This window comes from Engystomops pustulosus, chromosome 8, assembly GCF_040894005.1.
Source record: "Engystomops pustulosus chromosome 8, aEngPut4.maternal, whole genome shotgun sequence".
Taxonomy (NCBI): domain Eukaryota; kingdom Metazoa; phylum Chordata; class Amphibia; order Anura; family Leptodactylidae; genus Engystomops; species Engystomops pustulosus.
In genome coordinates, this window is record NC_092418.1 from 111,905,517 (window position 1) to 111,917,971 (window position 12,455).

General features: G+C 43.8%; 1 protein-coding gene across 1 annotated transcript in view; it reads right to left on the bottom strand.

The window, feature by feature from the left end:
- THSD7B (thrombospondin type 1 domain containing 7B) overlaps positions 1-12,455 on the bottom strand; it is a 445,789-nt gene that overhangs the window by 15,037 nt on the left and 418,297 nt on the right. Inside the window, exons 23-25 of the mRNA XM_072122242.1 lie at positions 9,701-9,860; positions 6,816-6,989; positions 4,711-4,806 (exon numbers count right to left, since the gene is read on the bottom strand). Of these exons, the coding sequence (XP_071978343.1) occupies positions 4,711-4,806; positions 6,816-6,989; positions 9,701-9,860 (430 nt within the window). The remainder of the gene's footprint in view (positions 1-4,710; positions 4,807-6,815; positions 6,990-9,700; positions 9,861-12,455) is intronic.

The window sequence follows — 12,455 nt, forward strand, 5'->3', positions numbered from 1 at the left end:
GTCTATAAGCCTCATCCTCTATATATCTATAAGCCTCATCCTCTATATATCTATAAGTCTCATCCTCTATATATCTATAAGCCTCATCCTCTATATATCTATAAGCCTCATCCTCTATATGTCTATAAGCCTCATCCTCTATATGTCTATAAGCCTCATCCTCTATATGTCTATAGGCCTCATCCTCTATATGTCTATAAGACTCATCCTTTATATGTCTATAGGCCTCATCCTCTATATGTCTATAAGACTCATCCTCTATATGTCTATAAGCCTCATCCTCTATATGTCTATAAGCCTCATCCTCTATATGTCTATAAGCCTCATCCTCTATATGTCTATAAGCCTCTTCCTCTATATATCTATAAGCCTCATCCTCTATATATCTATAAGTCTCATCCTCTATATGTCTATAAGCCTCATCCTCTATATGTCTATAGGCCTCATCCTCTATATATCTATAAGCCTCATCCTCTATATATCTATAAGCCTCATCCTCTATATGTCTATAAGACTCATCCTCTATATGTCTATAAGACTCATCCTCTATATGTCTATAAGACTCATCCTCTATATGTCTATAAGCCTCATCCTCTATATGTCTATAAGCCTCATCCTCTATATATCTATAAGCCTCATCCTCTATATGTCTATAAGCCTCTTCCTCTATATGTCTATAGGCCTCATCCTCTATATGTCTATAAGACTCATCCTCTATATGTCTATAGGCCTCATCCTCTATATGTCTATAAGACTCATCCTCTATATGTCTATAAGACTCATCCTCTATATATCTATAAGCCTCATCCTCTATATGTCTATAAGCCTCATCCTCTATATATCTATAAGCCTCATCCTCTATATGTCTATAAGCCTCATCCTCTATATGTCTATAAGCCTCTTCCTCTATATATCTATAAGACTCATCCTCTATATATCTATAAGCCTCATCCTCTATATGTCTATAAGCCTCATCCTCTATATGTCTATAAGACTCATCCTCTATATGTCTATAAGCCTCATCCTCTATATATCTATAAGCCTCATCCTCTATATGTCTATAAGACTCATCCTCTATATGTCTATAAGCCTCATCCTCTATATGTCTATAAGCCTCATCCTCTATATATTGTGAGACACTGAATGGGTTAACTGTGGATGGGCGGTATGTTTCCCCTAGGTTTTGCTTCTATGCAAGGCCTTAGTGCTGAGGTGGGTTTGTCCAGCACCTTGGACACAGGTGATGGGTGCAGACTAATGAGCCTGGATAAAGTCACTCAGCAGAGTTGAGTGTGTGGTCTCTCTCTGGAAGGAGGCTGGGGAGCACGCAGCCTTGTTCTCTGGGCCTGGAGCAACAAAAGTGTTTTGTTAGCGGTGAGTCAGAGAACCAATGTTTAGTTAGCACCCTGACGGGTAGGATATTATTTTGTTTGGATGCCTGAATGTGAAGGCTGTTTTATTTTACTTTTGCTGCAATAAACGCAGGCGAGACCTGTTTTGGACTAAACCTTGGTGTCACTGTCTTGAACTGCATCACAGCACCCCGCTACCACGGTCTCTACTGGGCCAAATCCCCACAATATCTATAAGCCTCATCCTCCTATATGTCTATACGCCTCATCCTCTATATGTCTATAAGACTCATCCTCTATATGTCTATAAGCCTCATCCTCTATATATCTATAAGCCTCATCCTCTATATATCTATAAGCCTCATCCTCTATATATCTATAAGCCTCATCCTCTATATATCTATAAGCCTCATCCTCTATATATCTATAAGCCTCATCCTCTATATATCTATAAGTCTCATCCTCTATATATCTATAAGCCTCATCTTCTATATATCTATAAGCCTCATCCTCTATATATCTATAAGCCTCATCCTCTATATGTCTATAAGCCTCATCCTCTATATATCTATAAGCCTCATCCTCTATATATCTATAAGCCTCATCCTCTATATATCTATAAGCCTCATCCTCTATATATCTATAAGCTTCATCCTCTATATATCTATAAGCCTCATCTTCTATATATCTATAAGTCTCATCCTCTATATATCTATAAGCCTCATCTTCTATATATCTATAAGCCTCATCCTCTATATATCTATAAGTCTCTTCCTCTATATGTCTATAAGCCTCATCTTCTATATATCTATAAGTCTCTTCCTCTATATGTCTATAAGCCTCATCCTCTATATGTCTATAAGCCTCATCCTCTATATGTCTATAAGCCTCATCCTCTATATGTCTATAAGCCTCATCCTCTATATATCTATAAGCCTCATCCTCTATATATCTATAAGCCTCTTCCTCTATATATCTATAAGCCTCATCCTCTATATATCTATAAGCCTCATCCTCTATATGTCTATAAGCCTCATCCTCTATATATCTATAAGCCTCATCCTCTATATGTCTATAAGCCTCATCCTCTATATGTCTATAAGCCTCATCCTCTATATATCTATAAGCCTCATCCTCTATATATCTATAAGCCTCATCCTCTATATGTCTATAAGCCTCATCCTCTATATGTCTATACGCCTCAGCCTCTATATATCTGTAAGCCTCATCCTCTATATATCTATAAGCCTCATCCTCTATATATCTATAAGCCTCATCCTCTATATATCTATAAGCCTCATCCTCTATATATCTATAAGCCTCATCCTCTATATATCTATAAGCCTCATCCTCTATATATCTATAAGCCTCATCCTCTATATATCTATAGGTCTCATCCTCTATATATCTATAGGTCTCATCCTCTATATATCTATAAGTCTCATCCTCTATATATCTATAAGCCTCATCCTCTCTATATCTATAGGCCTCATCTTCTATGTCCATAAGATCCATTCCATCTTAATTTTTTCCTTTAATTAATAATCTGTCACCAATATTCATCTTGTTCCTCATCTGCCCGGATTCCGGAGTGGCGAATGATGAACGACCCCTAAGTCTGTCCGTTTCTATGAACCTGCAGCATCCGCTCCGGGAGCGCGACCCTGAGAGTGAAGGTCAATCTTCTCCGAGCATTAAAGCCGCCTCTGAACTTTACAAGTATTTTCTGAACAAAGCGAAAAGAACTGAAAGAATCTTCAGAGGGAATCACACGGCCGAGTTTTTATAGAAAAATATCCACTTGAGATAAAAGGGATGTGAGGAGACGGCGCTCCGGTCTGTAAGACGGACTCTGGGATTTGTTTGATATTGTACATGCGGTGAGTGAACTTGGAGGGGAGGTCATGGGGTCTGCGGGGGATGTCTCCAAGGCCAATTGTTATACAAGCAAAGCCGAACGTTTCCTAATTCTGGCTGGAAGACCCTGCGTCAGGTCACATGCGGTGGGATTATTCGTTACCTGCGTCTTTCAGCAGTGATTACTATATTGTAAGCAGGATACCGGGGTATGATGATACTGTGATGATTAATGGTTGTCATGTTTTTACCCCAGAAAAAACCCCATTAAGTTTTTATACTAATTTAAACCCTTTTGTTTCCTGTTTTAAAGGAAATCTCCAAATCCGTCCTGATAAACCAGGGACATTACTCATAGATCCAGGCACCGAGAATGTAGTGATCTCCTTATATTTGTTATCCATGGCCTCCTTCCCTCTAACATCAGCTTTCATAATTATGCTAATGAGTCTGTACTGTTTTTGGGGGTGTTACCAGAGCCCTTCTGTGCTGTAGCTTCACAGGCTGTTACATTGTCTCCCCCTTTGCCCTGCTCCCTCAGCAATACCCCTTCCCCCATCCTGATGTAATCTCACACAGTGGGAGTAATAACGTTCTCCTAGATAGTGTAACATCCTGTGAAGCTGCAGCATGGAGGGGCTCTGGTAATGCCCACCATTAGCATAATTATAAAAGTTTATTTTAGTTGGAAGGAGGCCATTCATAACAAATATAAGGAGATACCACAATCATGGTACCTGTTATAATACGTGTACAGAAACAATTTACCTAGAAAACGGGAAGAATCGGATACCAACTTCTGGCACAGAAGACGCCACCTCATTGATTTCCACTCAGCTGAAATTTTTCTGTGGTCCTCATTGTTCCTGGCCAATCAGTACTTTGATTTTTGGCACTTAATAGGCTATTTAGGTCGTCTACTGTCATATGGGAGGTCCCATTGTAGCACCACCTACCTGACAGTAGAGAACCTAAATAGCATGTGGTGCAACTCAACACTGATTGCTTGAGAACGGTCGTGGCGCTGAAGTCAGTGGAGCTGCACCCAGTGAGGCCTCATGCAGACAGCGGTGTGCTTCACCGGACCAGAACCAGCACACGGCCTTCCTTCTCCATAGGAAGCTGAGGGGACATCCGGCCCAGTCACGGTGCAATGAGACGCAGTGCGGTCACCACACCGTGACCGGGTATAATAGGCCTCTATGGGGTCGTTAGCGAGTCACAGGCGGTCATGTGCATGAGGCCTACAGGCGATTTGGATTCAGTAGAGGTGTTGAGAGGTCATCCTTCTGTCCGATACGTATACAGTGGCACCATCACCCATTTTAGGGACCGCATAGGTTTCCAGTTAGTATGAACAGTAACTAACGACTGGAAGCCTGAAAACTGAATGTCTCCGAAGATCACATGCGACGTTTTATCTCCATCCCTGCAGACCTGACATTAAGAAACGATTAAAAAGCAAGATGGTCGTAAATATCTCTGGAAACGTCTCCTGTACCTGTAACGTTGGCGCCATCCGAGCGCTGGCACCAGACCGTCCTCTTATTATCCATCCAGGGGCTCATCTTCCACGAATATCGGAAACACCTCCCCCCTGCGAGTAAGCACACGAGCAGCGTCACCATCCCCCCAGACACCGGTGTATTATCATGTATCGTCCTCCGCCTTCCAAACCCTCAGCCGTCAGTGACTAATTGCCTAAATTACGTGGAAGTGACTCGCAGATATAAAATCTAATATCGGAGGAGCTCGGTGCTAGGAGGATATGAAACCGGAGCCAAATAGGTGCAAACGCTTGTAATGCGGAGACGGGCTCCTGGATTATTAATAAATACTAAGTGAGGCCGAGAGAGTAACTGCAACGACTGCCAGCTGTACGCTGCCAACTCCTGACTCTCAGCTGTGGATTTCGCTGCCAAGGCTGCCTCGCTACAAATTATAGCAATAAATACTTTGACGACTTTAAATGCCTTAAAAAAAAGAATGTGGAGGAGGAGGGGTTAAAAGAACTAAGCAAAAGTTTACTCTGGATACATTGTAGCTCTTGTATATGTTCCTTGCAGTTCCCTATTTGATCCAGCAGAGGGAGTATTTGAGTACAGAGAGGTGGAGATTAACAATGACCACTCCCTCGGTAGTCACCTTCAAGAGAAAGTGACCCAAAAAGAACCCCCTAGATCTCATTAACTGAACGCCCAAGATAAATAAAACTTTGAGGGCGCGGTGAACTTTTAATACTAAAGATAACAAAGCGATTTGAGATTATAATAGAGAATTACTTTAAGTCATGATAAATTCACAGTTGTCAGAATCGGAATGGAGTGACCTTAAAGTCAGATGCTATAGCAACAACTAGCAATCCCAAGGACTAGAGAGCCTCAGGGATACAATCACTCTATGTGTTATGTATGTATGAGATGACTCTGCAGCCACCCATCATCTACACAGAACAGTGTTATAATTAAACATTTGGCTATGGCTATAGTTATTGGCTACTCAAATATATTGTCTCCATATTGTTTAAGAGAGGAGGCTCCTCCAACCAATCGATTTCATCGGTTCCTTAAATCAAATTTGGACAGAAGTTATTCCAATAGGAAAATAATTAAATAATTAAAAGGGGTAACAAGGGATCTTAGTGTAAGTAAAACGGCTTTACTGTGCCTAATGTGGGTAGGGGGACTGATACACCACTGTGTGCAACAAACTGCCATTATAGGAGGAGGTGGGGGGGGGGATGTGAGCACACATAGAGCCCAAAACTGGTGAGCGCTTTAGCACAAGAACAATGATTGGGAGGGGCGGACCCAAAGAGTATTTTGAGCGTGGTGTAAACCCCCAAGTGCTCCATTGAAGAGTGCAATGTGGTCCATTGGATGCACCATTCATAGTAAGGGTTTTTATCCTCCATAGGAGTCCTCCTCTCTGTTGTGATGGGTATTTTTAAGTTGTAAAAGTGGCAAAACGTATCGATAGGGTGGCACGGTGGCTGAGTGGGTAGCACTTCTGCCTTGCAGCGCTGGGGAACTGGGTTCTAGTCCCAGGTCAACACCTGCAAAGAGTTTGTATGTTCTCTCTGTGTTTGCATGGGTTTCCTATGGGTCCTCTGGTTTCCTCCCACACTCCAAAACATACTGGTAGGTTGATTAGATTGTGAGCCCCATTGGGGACAGGGACTGATATGACATGCTTTGTGCAGCGCTCAGTAATCTGTGTGCGCTATATAAATAAGAGTTTTCTAGGGGGCCCATGGCCACCCAAACAACCAAAATTTTAGAACGAGAAGAGCCTTCACCTATAAAATCCTTGCACATCTGTTCCTGCTCTCAATCAATACACATGCACACAAGAGCCATTTCAGGATCTCTGAAGGTCCTCCAAAGGTCTTGAAACAACAGAAGGCAGCAGGGACATACAGTATCCCCCTTTCCCCAAGGATCTTGATTCTAGTATCATGTGTAGGAAGTGATTCCAGACTTGTAGGGGCAATAATATTCATACAGCCCAGGGCACATGGTGGTCGTATCCGCCCCTGGTTGGAAATTGCAGTGGCCATGTCCTTGTAATGATCCTGGTCAAGTCTCTCTCTCCGTTCTTACATACCTGTGCATGGCCGGGTCTCGATCACCGGCTTGGGGCAGTTCTCCTGGTTCTCGGGGGATTGTACGATGAAGGTTCTAGATCTTGACTGGCGACCAATAGCTTCGAAGGCGCGTCCATCGATGCAGGCGACCTGGCAGGAGCTCCACTGCGACCACTCCGTGAGATGACAGTCACCTGAAATTACAATGTAACGTCCTCTGACCGGAGACTAATATCCTGCAGTCTAGGAATGTTACTCTGTGTAATGATACACCCGGGACTTGACCCAATCCTCGGCGCTGGAGGCGGCTGCGCTCCTTTATGAGAAGCTGCATCCATCTCAGCGAAATAAGCTGCAGGAGATAGTCGCCCACTGGGGATGAGGCCTCTGTGGCTCACAATCTGCTTCCTGCATCGTTTAGTAAATTATAACGAAGTATCAATTATCTCATATGTATTGTACGGAAGGCGCAGGGAAAGCCGCTATAGCGCCCTCCAGCCGGGGACCATATCTGGGATTGGCTCAGTGGTTATTCCTGGGATTGGCTCAGTGGTCATTCCTGGGATTGGCTCAGTGGTCATTCCGGGGATTGGCTCAGTGGTCATTCCTGGGATTGGCTCAGTGGTTATTCCTGGGATCGGCTAAGTGGTTATTCAAGGGATTGGCGCAGTGGTCATTCCTGGGATTGGCTCAGTGGTTATCCCTGGCATTGGCACAGTGGCCCTATATTCCATTGGCTCAGTAGTCATATCAGAAACTGTCTCACTGGTGATAACTGGGAATAGGAAAGTAGTCATATCTTGCATGAGCTCTATAGTCATATCTGGGATTGGCCTAGTGGTCATATCTAAGATTGGCTCACTGGTCATATCTTGGATTGGTTTAGTGGTTGGTTATGTCTGGGATTGGCCGTGTGGTTATGTCTGGGATTGGCCCAGTGGTTATATCTGGGATTGGCCTAGTGGTTATATCTGGGATTGGCCCAGTGGTTATATCTGGGATTGGCCTAGTGGTTATATCTGGGATTGGCCCAGTGGCTATGTCTGGGATTGGCCCAGTGGTTATGTCTGGGATTGGCCTAGTGGTTTTATCTGGGATTGGCCTAGTGGTTATATCTGGGATTGGCCTAGTGGTTATATCTGGGATTGGACTAGTGGTTATATCTGGGATTGGCTCAGTGGTTATGTCTGGGATTGGCCTAGTGGTTATATCTGGGATTGGCCTAGTGGTTATGTCTGGGATTGGACTAGTGGTTATATCTGGGATTGGCCTGGTGGTTATATCTGGGATTGCCCTGGTGGTTATATCTGGGATTAGTCTAGTGGTTATATCTGGGATTGGCCTAGTGGTTATGTCTGGGATTGGCCTAGTGGTTATATCTGGGATTGGACTAGTGGTTATATCTGGGATTGGTCTAGTGGTTATATCTGGGATTGGTCTAGTGGTTATATCTGGGATTGGCCTAGTGGTTATGTCTGGGATTGGCCTAGTGGTTATATCTGGGATTGGACTAGTGGTTATATCTGGGATTGGACTAGTGGTTATATCTGGGATTGGCCTAGTGGTTATATCTGGGATTGGCCTAGTGGTTATATCTGGGATTGGCTCAGTGGTTATGTCTGGGATTGGCCTAGTGGTTATATGTGGAAATGGCCTAGTGGTTATATCTGGGATTGGCTCAGTGGTTATATCTGGGATTGGCCTAGTGGTTATATCTGGGATTGGCCTGGTGGTTATATCTGGGATTGCCCTGGTGGTTATGTCTGGGATTGGCCTAGTGGTTATATCTGGGATTAGTCTAGTGGTTATATCTGGGATTGGCCTAGTGGTTATGTCTGGAATTGGCCTAGTGGTTATATCTGGGATTGGCTCAGTGGTTATGTCTGGGATTGGCCTAGTGGTTATATCTGGGATCGGCCTAGTGGTTTTATCTGGGATTGGCCTAGTGGTTTTATCTGGGATTGGCTCAGTGGTTATGTCTGGGATTGGCCTAGTGGTTATATCTGGGATCGGCCTAGTGGTTTTATCTGGGATTGGCTCAGTGGTTATGTCTGGGATTGGCCTAGTGGTTATATCTGGGATTGGCTCAGTGGTTATATCTGGGATTGGCCTAGTGGTTATATTTGGGATTGGCCTAGTGGTTATATCTGGGATTGGCCTAGTGGTTATGTCTGGGATTGGCCTAGTGGTTATATCTGGGATTGGCCTAGTGGTTATATCTGGGATTGGCCTAGTGGTTATATCTGGGATTGGCCTAGTGGTTATATCTGGGATTGGCCTAGTGGTTATATCTGGGATTGGCCTAGTGGTTATGTCTGGGATTGGCCTAGTGGTTATATCTGGGATTGGCCCAGTGGTTATGTCTGGGATTGGCCTAGTGGTTATATCTGGGATCGGCCTAGTGGTTTTATCTGGGATTGGCCTAGTGGTTATGTCTGGGATTGGCCTAGTGGTTATATCTGGGATTGGCCTGGTGGTTATGTCTGGGATTGGCCTAGTGGTTATATCTGGGATCGGCCTAGTGGTTTTATCTGGGATTGGCCTAGTGGTTATGTCTGGGATTGGCCTAGTGGTTATATCTGGGATTGGCCTGGTGGTTATGTCTGGGATTGGCCTAGTGGTTATATGTGGAAATGGCTCAATGATAACAAGGACAGTGTATGTGAAATCACAACTTTTGGTCCGAGAGACTACACTAGAGACCGCAGAGCTGCAGCACAGAGCAGACAAGCAACGTAACTGCTGTGTAAATGGATGTATCGCTTGGCATATGATGGCGGCATTTTCGGATGGCAACACCCCTTTAAGCCAACAGCGTGTCCCCGTGATGTAACTTTATTTTCACAGATTATGTGTAGATACAATCTGTACAAGAATAAATCAGATGAGAGAGCAGTGACTTTACCTGGGCAGGGCACATAGCAGGGCAGGCTCCGGACATTTTCCTCATTTGGCAGCTGACCACAGAATTTGGGGTCTACCTGGATCTTCACTGCAGTGGGGGAGGCATCATGCACCAGACACGTTAGGTTCCGGGTCTTAAGTCCTTCTCCGCACTGACCATTCTGTATGGACAAAAACAAATTACTGTGTAAAAAACGGGACGCTGCAGATCTGTGCTGTTACATTACAAAGTCACTCCTCCAGCAGAATAGTAATTACAGCTCTGGAGTATAATACAGGATGTAACTCAGGATCAGTACAGGATAAGTAATGTCATGTATGTACACAGTGACTGCACCAGCAGCAGAATAGTGAGTGCAGCTCTGGGGTATAATACAGGATGTAACTCAGGATCAGTACAGGATAAGTAATGTCATGTATGTACACAGTGACTGCACCAGCAGCAGAATAGTGAGTGCAGCTCTGGGGTATAATACAGGATGTAACTCAGGATCAGTACAGGATAAGTAATGTCATGTATGTACACAGTGACTGCACCAGCAGCAGAATAGTGAGTGCAGCTCTGGGTTATAATACAGGATGTAACTCAGGATCAGTACAGGATAAGTAATGTCATGTATGTACACAGTGACTGCACCAGCAGCAGAATAGTGAGTGCTGCTCTGGAGTATAATACAGGATGTAACTCAGGATCAGTACAGGATAAGTAATGTCATGTATGTACACAGTGACTGCACCAGCAGCAGAATAGTGAGTGCAGCTCTGGGGTATAATACAGGATGTAACTCAGGATCAGTACAGGATAAGTAATGTCATGTATGTGCACAGTGACTGCACCAGCAGCAGAATAGTGAGTGCAGCTCTGGGGTATAATACAGGATGTAACTCAGGGTCAGTACAGGATAAGTAATGTCATGTATGTACACAGTGACTGCACCAGCAGCAGAATAGTGAGTGCAGCTCTGGGGTATAATACAGGATGTAACTCAGGATCAGTACAGGATAAGTAATGTCATGTATGTACACAGTGACTGCACCAGCAGCAGAATAGTGAGTGCAGCTCTGGGGTATAATACAGGATGTAACTCAGGATCAGTACAGGATAAGTAATGTCATGTATGTACACAGTGACTGCACCAGCAGCAGAATAGTGAGTGCAGCTCTGGGTTATAATACAGGATGTAACTCAGGATCAGTACAGGATAAGTAATGTCATGTATGTACACAGTGACTGCACCAGCAGCAGAATAATGAGTGCTGCTCTGGAGTATAATACAGGATGTAACTCAGGATCAGTACAGGATAAGTAATGTCATGTATGTACACAGTGACTGCACCAGCAGCAGAATAGTGAGTGCAGCTCTGGGGTATAATACAGGATGTAACTCAGGATCAGTACAGGATAAGTAATGTCATGTATGTGCACAGTGACTGCACCAGCAGCAGAATAGTGAGTGCAGCTCTGGGGTATAATACAGGATGTAACTCAGGGTCAGTACAGGATAAGTAATGTCATGTATGTACACAGTGACTGCACCAGCAGCAGAATAGTGAGTGCAGCTCTGGGGTATAATACAGGATGTAACTCAGGATCAGTACAGGATAAGTAATGTCATGTATGTACACAGTGACTGCACCAGCAGCAGAATAGTGAGTGCAGCTCTGGGGTATAATACAGGATGTAACTCAGGATCAGTACAGGATAAGTAATGTCATGTATGTACACAGTGACTGCACCAGCAGCAGAATAGTGAGTGCAGCTCTGGGGTATAATACAGGATGTAACTCAGGATCAGTACAGGATAAGTAATGTCATGTATGTACACAGTGACTGCACCAGCAGCATAATATTGAGTGCAGCTCTGGAGTATAATACAGGATGTAACTCAGGATCAGTACAGGATAAGTAATGTCATGTATGTACACAGTGACTGCACCAGCAGCAGAATAGTGAGTGCAGCTCTGGAGTATAATACAGGATGTAACTCAGGATCAGTAGAGGATGAGTAATGTCATGTATGTACACAGTGACTGCTCCAGCAGGAGAATAGTGAGTGCAGCTCTGGAGTATAATACAGGATGTAACTCAGGATCAGTACAGGATAAGTAATGTCATGTATGTACACAGTGACTGCACCAGCAGCAGAATAGTGAGTGCAGCTCTGGAGTATAATGCAGGATGTAACTCAGGATCAGTACAGGATAAGTAATGTCATGTATGTACACAGTGACTGCACCAGCAGCAGAATAGTGAGTGCAGCTCTGGCGTATAATACAGGATGTAACTCAGGATCAGTACAGGATAAGTAATGTCATGTATGTACACAGTGACTGCACCAGCAGCAGAATAGTGAGTGCAGCTCTGTGGTATAATACAGGATGTAACTCAGGATCAGTACAGGATAAGTAATGTCATGTATGTACACAGTGACTGCACCAGCTGCAGAATAGTGAGTGCAGCTCTGGAGTATAATACAGGATGTAACTCAGGATCAGTACAGGATAAGTAATGTCATGTATGTACACAGTGACTGCACCAGCAGCAGAATAGTGACTGCAGCTCCGGGGTATAATACAGGATGTAACTCAGGATCAGTACAGGATAAGTAATGTCATGTATGTACACAGTGACTGCACCAGCAGCAGAATAGTGAGTGCAGCTCTGGAGTATAATACAGGATGTAACTCAGGATCAGTACAGAATAAGAAATGTCATGTATGTACACAGTGACTGCACCAGCAGCAGAATAGTGAGT